The sequence below is a fragment of the Cherax quadricarinatus genome, chromosome 3 (genome assembly GCF_038502225.1).
Source record: "Cherax quadricarinatus isolate ZL_2023a chromosome 3, ASM3850222v1, whole genome shotgun sequence".
Lineage (NCBI taxonomy): Eukaryota > Metazoa > Arthropoda > Malacostraca > Decapoda > Parastacidae > Cherax > Cherax quadricarinatus.
The window spans coordinates 58,885,306-58,900,629 of record NC_091294.1 but is presented as its reverse complement, the minus strand read 5'-3'; the positions used below and the strand labels follow the sequence as shown (position 1 = coordinate 58,900,629).

The window sequence follows — 15,324 nt, the reverse complement described above, 5'->3', positions numbered from 1 at the left end:
ATATATACAGGAGAAGATGTTACTAGCCCCTTGCTCCCGGCATTTTAGTCACCTCTTACAACACGCATGGCTTATGGAGGAAGAATTCTGTTCCACTTCCCCGTGGAGATAAGAGGAAATAAACAAGAAGAAGAACTATAAAGAAAATAGTAGAAGAAAACCCAGAGGGGTGTGTATATATATGCTTGTATTTGTATGTGTATTGTGACCTAAGTGTAGGTAGAAATAACAGGACGTACCTGAAATCTTGCATGTTTATGAGACAGAAAAAAAGACACCAGCAATCCTCCCATCATGTAAAACAATTACAGGTTTCCGTTTTACACTCACTTGGCAGGACGGTAGTACCTCCCTGGGCGGTTGCTGTCTACCAACCTACTACCTAGAAGTAATTATATTTCTTTATAATAATTGTATGTAAATGACCCAGTCAGTGTAGTAGTTATGTTGTTCACTGTACACAACATCTAAATTGGTCTATAATTTGTGTCTTTTTAAATTACTTTTATAACACCAAAGCCTCCATAAAATGGACTTTGATATAACAGACATAATCCATTACATAACTTGTACTTTTAACCACTTTGTTTTCCATGTATATTACAGTATATTTGTAAATTGTATACAGAACTATACTAATATACAGTAGAGCACTTTAGTGCTTTTTCTGCAATATTCAAGAATCAGTCAGTCAGCAGGTAGTGGGTATGCAAGAGTCAGTCAGCAGGTAGTGGGTATGCAAGAGTCAGTCAGCAGGTAGTGGGTATGCAAGAGTCAGTCAGCAGGTAGTGGGTATGCAAGAGTCAGTCAGTAGGTAGTGGGTATGCAAGAGTCAGTCAGCAGGTAGTGGGTATGCAAGAGTCAGTCAGCAGGTAGTGGGTATGCAAGAGTCAGTCAGCAGGTAGTGGGTATACAAGAGTCAGTCAGCAGGTAGTGGGTATGCAAGAGTCAGTCAGCAGGTAGTGGGTATGCAAGAGTCAGTCAGTCAGCAGGTAGTAGGCTTCTGTTTCACGCTTGGCAGGATGGTAGTACCTCCCTGGGCGGTTGCTGTCTACCAACCTACTACCTAGAGTTTCTACTGTCATTTCCACTAATTCTATGAGGGCAATTTTGAAAAAAAATACTGAAGTTAAGTGGCAGGTACTCTCCAGACCTGGATCCTGCTCTCATTGTTTCTAACATCAGTTTTATGGACCATGTCCTGGTTGCCACAGAAATTGTACATCAGCATGTCCATATTCTTAAAGGTCTCCATCTATTCCCCTTGTTTCTTTCTTCCAAAACTGCCAGATACTCAGCATCTTTGGATGTTTCTTGCATTGAAAAATCTTATAATGTGCCTTTCACACTTTATGAACTTGGAGACACTTTCCACTTGCCGACCATCTGTGGCTGTGCCTGATGACATCCATTTCTGTGTGCTTCAACATTTGCATCCTATGGTGCTTGTTGTCTTTTTGCATCTCTTCAATCTTGTTTTGTCTTAAGAGATTCTTCTTCTTCATTGGAAAACCACCATTGTTCTACCTTTACATAAGCCAGGCATTTCAGGCCAGGATGCCTCTCCCTATATACCCATTACTCTTGCTAGTGTAATTAAGTTGTTAGAATGCCTGGTAAAGAAACATTTGGTGTGATATTTGGAAACGTAATTATTTCTTTCCTTATTAATTTGGCTTTCATAGTGGCAATCTACTAGTGACCCTTTACTTCGTTTAGATGTCCATGTTCGTAATGCCTTTGCTAGTGAACACTTGGCTATTGCGGTCTTTATTGATCTTGAAAAGGGTATGACACCATTTGGCATTATAACATTTTGGTCCAGGCTCATTCCTTGGGCCTTTAGGACAATCCGCTGCTTTTCCTAAGAATTTTACGTTGAAGAGAGACTTCTCTGTCTGGGTTAATTATACATTTTCCCCTAACTTTGCCCAGGCTGACAGTATCCCTCAGTGTTGTGCCTTTTTTTTTCTGCTTGCTATAATGACCTTGCTTCTTCCAGCCAATATTTGGTCATCACTTTGTCAATGATTTTCTTATAGGTTGTGCAGGTGCTGGCTGTCACCTAGTAGCAGCCCCTCACCAGAATCTTATTGACTGTATTTCCCACTGGGCCACCTCACATAGGTTTAAATTTTCTGTTACTTAAGTGCGTCAGATTTTTACAAGGTGCCCTGTTGTTCTTATTACCACATACTTGTATGGTTCCTGTATCTCTGAATGTGATATGGTCAAATTTCTCTGCTTTCTGCATGATTACTGCATGTCTTGGAAATCTCACATAACCTCCCTGAAAGAAGCTTGCCATAGCCAACAGATCCTTCTTAAAACCTTTGATTATCTTTCTTGTGAGGCTGATACAGACCTTTCTTTGCCTTCACTCCTCTCTAATCTTATGTAAATCGGACTACAGTGACCAGCTCTTTTCTGCAGCCTCCCACAGTTTTTTTTCTAAATTTTATTTCATTCATCATCGAGGGTTACATTTGAGTCTAGGTGCTATTTGTTCCTCTCCAGTTAAGAGCCTATATTCAGAAGCGAATGTTTCATCTTTGCAAGAGTGATGTGATGCCCATTGTCTCATATTTTGTCTGCTCTCACAATCTTTATGATCTTTCAACATATACATGTTTGTAGAACTTCTCTGTTCGAATGTCATCCCTATTTGCTACACTCTTTTTCTCATTGTGTTCACTCTGTATTGGCTTTCCTTAATTTACCTCCTCTGTATGTCTCAAGTACGTATCTTGGGAAGTCCTGATGATCATGTTTGTTCTTCCTTTCTCCCATGTACAAATGCTTAATTGCCTGACTCTTAACCATTTCCATTCTCATTTTCATGCCATTGCAATGTACACTGTTGGTTCTGAGTTCTCTGAAGGTATCGGGTATACAGAAGTTTTTCCAAACAATTATTGGTCGTTTACTAGACTCGGCAAGTATATTCATAGCTGGATTGTGTGTAATTCCTGTGGCCATTGTACATGTTACATCACTTCCTTCGTCATCACCTGTAGTAGTTTCAGATGCATTAAAGGCTATCACGAAATTTGGTTTCCCTCATCCCACTGTCCTATGAATGCATCTGGTTCCATTTCTAGTAAACACAAAGATGTCACTTTATGCTGGGTCCCTGGACGTGTTGATGTTCAGAATAATGGCTAGGCAGACTCTGCTGCTCAGTCACAGGTTCAGGACCTAATTTCAAACAAGGGTATTCCTTTCTTGGATTATTTTGCAGTAATCTCCAGACAGCTTTGCAGCCATTGGCAACAGTGATAGTGTGAGTTAATCCATAATAAATTGCATTCTCTCAAATCGTGTATGGGTTCTGGCCATCTTGTCATATTTGGTAGCCTACACTCTCTGCTTATGTATTGGACACACATCTCACTGGTATCTTATGGAAAATGCTTGCCACAGCTCTGTGAGGATTGCTAAGTTTCATTGTCAGTTCACCATCTCTTAATAGATTGTCCTGTCTATCAGCAAGAACACAAAATTTACTTCTGCCCTAATGCACCTTACCTGACCTCCTCCCACCTTTACTGCAGACTTCCTCTGACTTTTTAACAGAAACTAACTTATTTCACCAGTTTGGATTATATTTTACCTTTAGCACTCTCCACTACCCCTGATAAACCTACCTCTTGCACACACTTACCCCACAGTAGTCTCTGACTTCTACATATTCCTTCTTTAGCACATCCTACCCTCCAATGCTATATGACCCTTTTGGGTTTAGTACTTAGTTTAATTATATTATGATTGTTTGTACTGTGAGGTCTGTGTTGTGGAAACTTTTGCTGTACACAAATGGTTCATTTCATAGAGTTAATGGACGTTATTATCTGCAAAAGGCTTTTACTCCTGTTTTAATTTTCCAATAATCATGTCTGATCCTTTAATTACTAGTTGTCATTATTTCTTTCTATTGATTATGTATATATTTATTACTACTTTTTTCATTTAAGAAAATTTTTAATTTCCTTAACTAAATCCTAGTGTGAGACACTGTCCTCCCGAGTAACTTTTCCTCTGAAGCTCCAGACAGTGACAGAGCCGGTTCTTCGCCTGACACCTGCCACAGGATATGTTGTTAAGCCCATAAATGTGCAGGTAATGAATCACTTACATTGTGCATCCATTTGCAGCAGTGAGGCAGGTGGATGTAAGGCTTTGTTTAAAGACAGCACACATGAATGTAGGAATTTTGATTTTGCGAGTCAAATTGGGTAAAAGAAATTTCTAAATATCTTAGTTAAACTGTTTATTTAGTTCATGAAAAATACAAATTGGATGAGGAATGGGAAAGAAAATTCAATTTTTTTCAGACAAGAACTAAGGGATTGTGCAATAAGGCAAGGGAAGAGGTTGTAGAGCAGGTTAAAAATGAGTTTTAAGCTGAACAAAGGCCTTTATAACTAGAGGAGGAAGTGAAAAAGCTGAAAGAAGCCATTGAAAAAATATGAGCTGCCAGATAGAGCAGTAGCAATGAAGGAAGGAGGAGCAGAGAAATCTAGAATGAATAAAGGAAAACCACTAGCAGAGATACTCTTACAAGATATGGAGACAAAGGTGATAAAGAAAACAGGAAGGAGAAACAGTGAAGAGAGACAAAGCAGTCTGCAAGAAAAGGCAGTGGGAGGAAGAAAGAGAGAGAGGTTGCTAATTATCTATGGCTCCAGGAGGCCGAAGGGGAAACTGGAAGCAGGAGCTAAGAGAAAAAAGGTACAATACACAAATAACCCACACTTAGGATGAATGTGTGTAAAGGTAGAAAGTTGAAAGTGAACATAGAAAAGAGTAAGGTGATGAGGGTATCAAATGATTTAGATAAAGAAAAATTGGATATCAAATTGGGGAGGAGGAGTATGGAAGAAGTGAATGTTTTCAGATATGTACTTGGGAGTTGACGTGTCGGCGGATGGATTTATGAAGGATGAGGTTAATCATAGAATTGATGAGGGAAAAAAGGTGAGTGGTGCGTTGAGGTATATGTGGAGTCAAAAAACGTTATCTATGGAGACAAAGAAGGGAATGTATGAAAGTATAGTAGTACCAACACTCTTATATGGATGTGAAGCTTGGGTGGTAAATGCAGCAGCGAGGAGGCGGTTGGAGGCAGTGGAGATGTCCTGTCTAAGGGCAATGTGCGGTGTAAATATTATGCAGAAAATTCGGAGTGTGGAAATTAGAAGGTGTGTAGTTAATAAAAGCATTAGTCAGAGGGCAGAAGAGGGGTTGTTGAGGTGGTTTGGTCATTTAGAGAGAATGGATCAAAGTAGAATGACATGGAAAGCATATAAATCTATAGGGGAAGGAAGGAGGGGTAGGGGTCGTCCTCGAAAGGGTTGGAAAGAGGGGGTAAAGGAGGTTTTGTGGGCGAGGGGCTTGGACTTCCAGCAAGCGTGCATGAGCGTGTTAGATAGGAGTGAATGGAGACGAATGATACTTGGGACCTGACGATCTGTTGGAGTGTGAGCAGGGTAATATTTAGTGAAGGGATTCAGGGAAACCGGTTATTTTCATATAGTCGGACTTGAGTCCTGGAAATGGGAAGTACAATGCCTGCACTTTAAAGGAGGGGTTTGGGATATTGGCAGTTTGGAGGGATATGTTGTGTATCTTTATACGTATATGCTTCTAAACTGTTGTATTCTGAGCACCTCTGCAAAAACAGTGATAATGTGTGAGTGTGGTGAAAGTGTTGAATGATGAAAGTATTTTCTTTTTGGGGATTTTCTTTCTTTTTTGGGTCACCCTACCTCGGTGGGAGACGGCCGACTTGTTGAAAAAAAAAAAAAAATGGTACCTTTCCCTCTTTCAAACATTTATTGAACAAAGTATTCACCATTCCAACACTATGTCCCCTCCTGCTTTCAACATTTTTGTCATGATCCCATCAGTTCATGCTGCTTTACCCCCTTTCATTCTACCTAATACCTCTCACACCTCCCTCACACTCAACCCCAACTCCTCTTCACTCCTGAAGGATGATGTTATACCTCCGTGGCTAATGCATGAAATTACTACCTCCCTCTCTTCATCAACATTTAATATTTCCTCAAAATATTCCTGCCATCTTTCCAGTACCTCCAACTCCCCATCTACTAATTCCCCTATTCCATTTTTAACTGTCAAATCCATTCATTCCTTAAGCTTTCTTAACCTTTTTGTCTCACTCCAAAAAATTTTCTTATTTTCAGCAAAATTTGTTGACAGTGGCTCACCTACCCTATCATTTGCTCTCCTTTTGCACTCTCTCACTACTCTCTTCACCTCTCTTTTACTCTCTGTATACTCCACCCTTCTTATATCACTTCTGCTCTGTAAAAATCTCTCATATGTGACCTTTTTCTGTTTTATCACACACTTTACCTCATCATTCTACCAATCATTTCTCTTTCTGCCAGCATTCACCCTCCTATAACAATAGACTTCTGCTCCACATACTAACATTGCCTTTTTAAAACTATCCCACCCCTTTTCAACCCCCCATACTACTTATAACTCTCATTAGCCCATCTTTCTCCCATTAGTTGCTTATATCTCACCCTAACTGTATTAGGTTGGTAGATAACAGTCACCCAGGGAAGTACTGCCGTCCTGCCAGATGACTGTGAAACAGAAACCTGTAACTGTTTTGCATGATGGTAGGATTGCTAGTGTCTTTTTCTGTCTCAGAAACATGCTAGATAACAGGGATATCTTGCTACTCCTACTTAGACTTTGGTCACACTTCACAGATACGCACATGCATATAGATATATACATACATCTAGGTTTTTCTCCTTTTTCTAAATAGCTTTTGTTCTTCTTTATTTCTTCTATTGTCCATGGGGAAGTGGAAAAGAATCTTTCCTCCGTAAGCCATGCATGTCGTATGAGGCGACTAAAATGCCAGGAGCGATGGGCTAGTAACCCCTTCTCCTGTAGACATTTACTAAAAAAGAGAAGAAGAAAAACTTTATAAAACTGGGATGCTTGAATGTGTGTGGATGTAGTGTGGATGACAAAAAACAGATGATTGCTGATGTTATGAATGAAAAGAAGTTGGATGTCCTGGCCCTAAGCGAAACAAAGCTGAAGGGGGTAGGGGAGTTTCGGTGGGGGGAAATAAATGAGATTAAATCTGGAGTATCTGAGAGAGTTAGAGCTATGGAAGGGGTAGCAATAATGTTGAAGGATCAGTTATGGAAGGAGAAAAGAGAATATGAATGTGTAAATTCAAGGATTATGTGGATTAAAGTAAAGGTTGGATGTGAAAAGTGGGTCATAATAAGTGTGTATGCACCTGGAGAAGAGAGGAATGTAGAGGAGAGAGAGAGATTTTGGGAGATGTTAAGTGAATGTATAGGAACCTTTGAACCAAGTGAGAGAATAATTGTGGTAAGGGACCTGAATGCTAAAGTAGGAGAAACTTTTAGAGAGGGTGTGGTAGGTAAGTTTGGGGTGCCAGGTGTAAATGATAATGGGAGCCCTTTGATTGAACTTTGTATAGAAAGGGGTTTAGTTATAGGTAATACATATTTTAAGAAAAAGAGGATAAATAAGTATACAAGATATGATGTAGGGCGAAATGACAGTAGTTTGTTGGGTTATGTATTGGTAGATAAAAGACTGTTGAGTAGACTTCAGGATGTACATGTTTATAGAGGGGCCACAGATATATCAGATCACTTTTTAGTTGTAGCTAAACTGAGAGTAAAAGGTAGATGGGATACAAGGAGAATAGAAGCATCAGGGAAGCAAGAGGTGAAGGTTTATAAACTAAAAGAGGAGGCAGTTAGGGTAAGATATAAACAGCTATTGGAGGATAGATGGGCTAATGAGAGCATAGGCAATGGGGTCGAAGAGGTATGGGGTAGGTTTAAAAATGTAGTGTTAGAGTGTTCAGCAGAAGTTTGTGGTTACAGGAAAGTGGGTGTGCGAGGGAAGAGGAGCGATTGGTGGAATGATGATGTAAAGAGAGTAGTAAGGGAGAAAAAGTTAGCATATGAAAAATTTTTGCAAAGTAGAAGTGATGCAAGGAGGGAAGAGTATATGGAGAAAAAGAGAGGGGTTAGGAGAGTGGTGAAGCAATATAAAAAGAGAGCAAATGAGAGAGTGGGTGAGATGTTATCAACAAATTTTGTTGAAAATAAGAAAAAGTTTTGGAGTGAGAGTAACAAGTTAAGGAAGCCTAGAGAAACAGGTGTAGTGTCTGATATGTGGAAGATGGCTAATGTAATTCCTATTTTTAAAGTAGGGGACAAGTCGTTACCATCAAATTACCGCCCAATAAGCCTGACCTCAACTGTAGGCAAATTACCAGAGTCAGTTATAGCTGATAATATAAGAAGCCATCTCGATAAGCACAGTTTGATTAATGATACTCAGCATGGATTCACGAGGGGCTGTTCCTGCCTAACTAATTTATTAACCTTCTTCAGGAAAGCTTTTGAGGCCATTGATCATGGTAAAGAATTTGATACTGTTTATTTAGATTTTAGTAAGGCTTTTGATAGAGTACTGCACCAGAGACTGTTAAAGAAAGTGGCAGCTCATGGCATTGGGGAAAAAGTGCTGTCATGGATCGAGTCATGGCTCACTAATAGGAAGCAGAGAGTTTTCTTAAATGGGGTTAAATCCGAGTGGGGATCTGTAACAAGTGGTGTACCACAGGGATCAGTTTTAGGCCCGTTGTTGTTTATAATATATATCAATGGCCTTGATGAGGGTATTACTAGTGATATGAGCAAATTCACCGATGACACAAAGGTAGGATAATTGATTCAAACGTAGAAGTTAGGGAACTCCAGGAGGATTTAGACAAACTCTATTCTTGATCAGAAAAGTGGCAGATGCAGTTCAGTGTAGATAAATGCAAGGTTCTGAAGCTCGGGAGTGTTCATAGCCCTAGCACTTATAAGTTAAATAATGTAGAACTTAGCCGTACAGATTGCGAAAAGGACTTGTGGGTTATGGTAAGCAGCAACCTTAAACCAAGACAGCAATGCCTAAGCATACGTAATAAGGCAAATAGATTATTGGGATTTATATCAAGAAGTGTAAGCAACAGAAGTCCAGAGGTTATACTGCAGCTTTATACATCATTAGTAAGGCCTCACCTAGATTACGCAGCTCAGTTCTCGTCTCCATATTACAGAATGGATATAAATTCGTTAGAAAACATTCAGCGAAGAATGACTAAATTAATACATAGCATTAGAAATCTTCCGTACAAAGAACGATTGAAGACTCTTGAACTACTTTCACTTGTAAGACGAAGAATGAGGGGAGACATGATCAAAGTGTACAAGTGGAAGATGGGTATTAACAAAGGAGATATAAGTAAGGTCTTGAGGATATCTCTCCAAGAGAGAACCCGCAGTAATGGATTTAAATTAGATAAGTTTAGATTTAGAAAGGATATAGGAAAGTATTGGTTTAGAAATAGGGTAGTTGATGAGTGGAACAGTCTACCTCGTTGGGTTATTGAGGCTAAAACCTTGGGTAGTTTAAAATTTAGGTTGGATAAACACATGAGAGAGAGGGGTTGGATTTGAGCAGGACTTGCATATATTAGTGGATAGAGTTATCAGACCTTATTTCTTGGGTAGCATTGAAAATTGGGTTGGGCAAATGTTTTGTTAGCAGGATGGATTGTAAAGGACCTGCCTAGTATGGGCCAACAGGCCTGCTGCAGTGTTCCTCCTTTCTTATGTTCTTATGTTCATTCATGACTGCATATTGGAATGGACAGTGAAGTCATTTGTTTACTCTTGAACATAGCCAAAGCAATCGAACATTTCTCCTACGTTGAGCTCAATTTCAAGGTACTTTTCATTGTGAAAGCAGTCAAAATCATATCTATTTCTGTAATATATCTTCCATTCTATCAGTTGAGACCACAAAAAGCAAGAATACAACCATAAAAACCTTACCAAAATACCACTTAGGGGTGGCTAATTGCTAAGAAGTGAACTCCATTATTTATGCTTAGATTTCTTTCATTTTTGGTGTACATTAAGAAGGAGGGGTGTTTATGTTGCAGTTTAAAAACTGTAGTGTAAAGCACCCTTCTGGCAAGACAGTGATGGAGTGAATGATGGTGAAAGTTTTTCTTTTTTGGGCCACCCTGCCTTGGTGGGAATCGGCCAGTGTGATAATAATAAAAAAAAATTAAGAAGCATCTTTCCATCATACATTGCCTAAGTTTCAATAAGATAGTCCAACAAACAAATGAGATACAATTTCCTAGATCAAGAACAAAAGCACCTCACCAGCATCAAGGAACCTGCCTTGAGGTCTGCTCGCTTATGGAAATTTTGCTCTCATATGGAAGCAAAAAATTGACCCATGGACTGCTCGTATTTGGAAAAGCTCGCACGTGGATGCACTCGCAAGTAGAGGTTCCACTGTATTGTATAGTTATACTGTTACTATCAATAAAGGTTATCTACCTATCATATTTATTCCAGAATAATATTAGGTACAACATAAATAATGTAGAAGCATGATAAAGAAGCCCAAAGTAATAAAAACTGACATTACATAGAGCGGTATTGAAGGGTGGAGGGCCGTTAGGGATAAAAGTAAAAAAAAAAGTGACTGTGACCGTAACAGAAAAACGTTATATGCCTGAAGGGTAACTATAGAAAATCACTCTTACCTTGTGCAAAAACTGAAAAAAGTGCAATTTTCTCGAAAAAACAAAATTCCCAGGCAATTAGCTATGTACACATTTTCTGGAATATCTTGGAAGTAAGTCATTAACCTATTTCATGTTGTATTACCATTAATAATAAACAGATTTGAAGGAATTTCCCAGCAAATGTAAAACTGAATGTTTTAATTTTGGGTGGTGACAGTTTTGAAGTGTCAGTAAGGGGTGATTCCTTGATTAGCGACGAAACCGTTTACCGACAGGGTCGTGGGCCCCTAACTCAGTCGTTAAGTGAGGAAAGACTGTACCTATACAGGACATTAGTTACTATAATTTAAAAAAAAAAAATATTTAGTAAAAGTATCTATAACAGATGAAAATTGGGTATTAGTATTGGCAAACATTTTGGTATTGTCCCATCCCTAGTTTTCACATTACATCAGTATATGAGGATTACTCTTCGCATTTCACTGTAGAAATCATCTAACCTATATCTTGTTTACCATATATGTAATTTAATGTATTAATCCTTGGATCCCATCCTCCAGCCTGAGGTACTCCTGAAGAGCTCATGTGTGTCCCTGTCAAGCCATGAAGCAAGGTTGAGGCGAAGAGGAGAGAAAGTTGGACGAAGCAACAAACGAAAGGAAAATAAGCAACAACAAGAAAAGGAAGTAGAAGACAGAGAAGGTGCCACTAGAGATATAGAAGGGATGGGGGTTGACTTAATGAATGGTGATGGGGAAAGAAATGATATTGGAGGTTTAAGAGATACTGAAGAAAAATGTCATGATGTAGAAGTCATGGGAGGAGACATGGAGGACTTTGGGGAAGTATCTCAAGAAGAACATGAGTACTGTAGCGATGGTGAAGCTGGCTGCCTTAACTCTCCAGATGGTGAAGCAGATGAATTAGCAAGATTATCACCAGAGAAACATTCTGATGCAATGAATAATCCCTTTACTATGCAAGTGAAGGAAGAACCTATGGATTCAGATGCCATGGTTTCTTCAGCTGGAGAAGAGCTAGACCCTGATATACAAGTGAAAGAAGAATCTGAGGGTGAATCAGGTGATACACTGAGACAGTTGTTGGCACTGGAGACTGTTGCTAATGCAGGACAAGCAGATGATGATGCTGAGGTAGTTTGTACTGGAGAGAGCACTAGACTTACCGCACATGTTGGAGACATTCAGAGAGTTGTGAATTCTTCTGTCACTCAGGTATTTTAAAAATATTCTTATGCTTTGTTGCTCTTGCACTCAACTGTTTAAAAATTCCATTTAATCAGATAAGAGAAGTATAGCATAGTTGAACCACCCATAAGGATTGTTGAATTAGGTTGTTATGCAGATTTGCTACCAGCCTGGCTGTTATATAATTAAATGTTTAAAAAATCTGGTGAATTAAAGTTTACTACATCTGAAGTGTTAAGTTACCAAGACCATCTTACATTCATAAATACTATTGTATTTATACTTCTATTTTTATAGAACATTTGTTGGTTATTGGGAACATTGAAGAACATTATTTGCTAAGAGTATGGTTGGCCCAACAGGTTGCAACAGAGGACGACCGGGGATTAGCAGCAACTCCTGAACCTGAAGAGGAGGACAGGAACCCAAGTGCTGAAGCAGATGAGGGTACTGAACATGATATTGAGGCAAAACTACAAAAAATTCGTGATGGATTAACTCTGAACACTGTAGGAGGGATTACTATTGGTGAATTGTACTTGATGGTGAGACTTGTTGAGCTCCCTTAATAAGCTTTTATTGAAGGTAAAAGGATAGGTACTCTAAACCGAAACATAATTTTGCTTAGATAAATATTTGTGATATACTTATGACCGATTTTGAGTCTGTTCTTCATATTTTCTGATTGCCTGTTAAACCAAGCTGTTTCAGCTGGGAGACCCCTCTGACTCACATAGCCATCACAACCTGGTTGATTTGGCACTTCACAGAGATAGTGGTCTAATTTTGTCTTGCAGACTTCTGCACATGTTTTAACAGTGGCTCTGTTGTCTGCTGATAACAGGATGAATAGTCTTGAACCATGAATGTTGAAAGTGTTCTCTTATTGTGCCCATGGTGACATAGCATTTCACTGGGTTTATTTTATATTTCCTCCCATATCTCTCACTCCAGTGTGTGAATTTAGGACTAGGCCCTTAAGTATCTTCTATGTACTTGCCTGTTTGGGGTTGAGTCTTGGCTCCTGGCCCTGCCTTTCAACTTAACATTTGCCAGATTTGCTCCCTCTTGGCCTTGTGAGCCCTATCATACCTGCTCTTAAAACTGTGTATGAAACTTGCCTTCACTAGTTTATCAAGTAGACAGAAGAAATAGTTCCTAGCATTCCTGTGATATAACTTCCATCTGTGTCCCTGAATACTTGTTTCTAGCCTCTCAAACAGCCTGTGCTTGTCTACCCTACCAATTCCTCCTAAGTATTATATATTTTGTCATCGTGTCTCCCCTGGTACTTTTGTCCTCAAATGTCGTTAGACTAAAATTTGTTAGCCCCTCTTGTTAGTTCATACCCCTTATCTTTGGAATAAGCATCACTGCACACTTCTGCACTTTCTCCAGTATCTTAACATTCTTTTTCTGGTGTGAGTTCCATGAGTGTGATACGTACTCCAAGATGGGTCTAGCATAAGTTGTAAGGGGCCAGGAATGACTGTTGAAATTCCTGATGAAATGTCAGATGAACATTGGCTGCATCGGCTAATGAGAGTCCAGCATAATACTAGGCACTAAGGTCACCCCTAAATATTCTTTGTGTGAAGTCTGCAGTCTGTCCACAAATTCTATGCTCTATGTCCTGTGTTCTTGCCCCTTCCCCAGTCTTCATAACCTTCCATTTTCTGGGGTTGTTTTCAAGTAGTCATTAATCTGATCAATATTACAGTTTTTCCATATCCATTTGGAGCCTTTCCCTTTCATCATCTATTTTTATTCTTATTACTTTTACATCATCAGCAAAGAGGGATACATCTGATTCAGTCCCATATATAACATTCACATGAACCAGAAGTAGTAATAGTCCTAGTACTATTCCTTGTAGAACCCTGCTCTTACTCTTCCCCATTCTAATGTCTCTTCCATAACAGTTACTGTGTTCCCTGCCTCCTAAGCTGCTACTTGATTTACTGGAGTACATTTCCTGTTTTTCTACCTGCACCTTGAAGTTTTGCCCCAGTCGATGGGGTACAGTTTTAAATGCCTTGCTTTGAAGTCTCAATCAATGAAATATCTGACATGATAGTTTTTTTTTTCAACATGTCAGCTGTCTCTCACCTAGGCAGGGTGACCCCCAAAAAAGAAAGAAACATTTTTACCGTCATTCAACATTTTCACCCTCATTCACACACAATCGTGCAGATATGACAGTTCAGATGTCACTCCAAGTAGCAAATATCCCAAACCCCTAATCTATAGTGCAGGCATTTACTTTCTACTTCCAGGACTCAAGTCCTGAAAGTGGGGAAGTACAGGGAAACCAGGACTCAAGTCCTGGTTTCCCTGTACTTTCCCTGTACCAGGACTCAAGTCCTGCAGTCGCTAAAAGAAACAGATATAGCCCCACTTCATAAAGGTGGCAGCAAAGCATTGGCTAAGAACTAATAGTTGTAATGTCCCACATCATAAAAATCTTTGAAAGAGCACCAAAAAGCATGATTGCAAACCAGTTGAATTCCCAAAAACTGCACAATCAGGGCAACATGAGTTCAGGGCGGGTTACTCTTGCCTCTTGCAACTACAGTGGTCCCTCATTTTTTGTAATTAATCCATTCCTGGAGCCGTTACTATAAACGAAATTTACGATTTGCGAATCAATTTTCCCCATAAGAAATAATGTAAATACAATTAATCCGTTCCTGACACCCAGAAGTATTAAAACAAAAAAATTTTTTACATGAAATATACATGTAGTACATAAACAATGCAATGGGAAATGATGAATGAAACATTAACAGCATAACACTTACCTTTATTGGAGATTCTTCTCAGTGTATAGGAGACTGGAGGAGGAGAGAGAGTGGATTGTTTATAGTTTGGAAGGGGAATCCCCTTCCAGCAACACCTCAGGTACCAATTGCTTTTCTGGGGTTGCTTGTCTTCTCTGTTTCTTAATGCCACTAGGACCACCTTGAGAGTCACTGGAGTCCTGTCTCGCAAAATAACTGTGGAGAGAGCTCTGTTTCTGGCGTCTCTTTAACACTTCCCTAAAATGGCCCAAGACTTTGTCACTGTACATGTTGCCAATATGGCTTGCAACAACCTTGTTAGGGTGATGTTTCTCCATAAAGCTTTCCATCTTACCCCACATAATAAAAATCTCTTTAATTTCTGAAGAAGGCACCTTCTTTCACATCTCTTCCTCCTCCTCTGCAGCAAGATTCTGAGCTGCGATGTGTTGCTCTTCCTGCTGAAGCTCTTGCAGCTCCTCAGTGGTGAGCTCTTCGTTGTGGTCTTCCACCAATTCTTCCACATCCTCCAAACTCACTTCCAACCCCATGGAACTCCCCAGTGCCACAATTGATTTTACAACAGACATAGGCTCATCAGGGTCAGTCCCAAACCCTTCAAAATCCCTCTTGTCGAAACAATCTGGCCACAATTTTCTCCAGGCAGAGTTCAAAGTCCTGGTAGTCACTCCCTCCC

The 15,324-nt window shown here is 39.5% G+C and overlaps 1 protein-coding gene across 1 annotated transcript in view; it reads left to right on the top strand.

Annotated features, from left to right (window-relative positions):
* Positions 1–15,324, top strand: part of crm (cramped chromatin regulator) — a 268,092-nt gene that overhangs the window by 43,362 nt on the left and 209,406 nt on the right. The window contains 3 exon segments of the mRNA XM_070093321.1: positions 4,006–4,119; positions 11,200–11,874; positions 12,210–12,392. Coding sequence (XP_069949422.1) covers positions 4,006–4,119; positions 11,200–11,874; positions 12,210–12,392 — 972 coding nt within the window.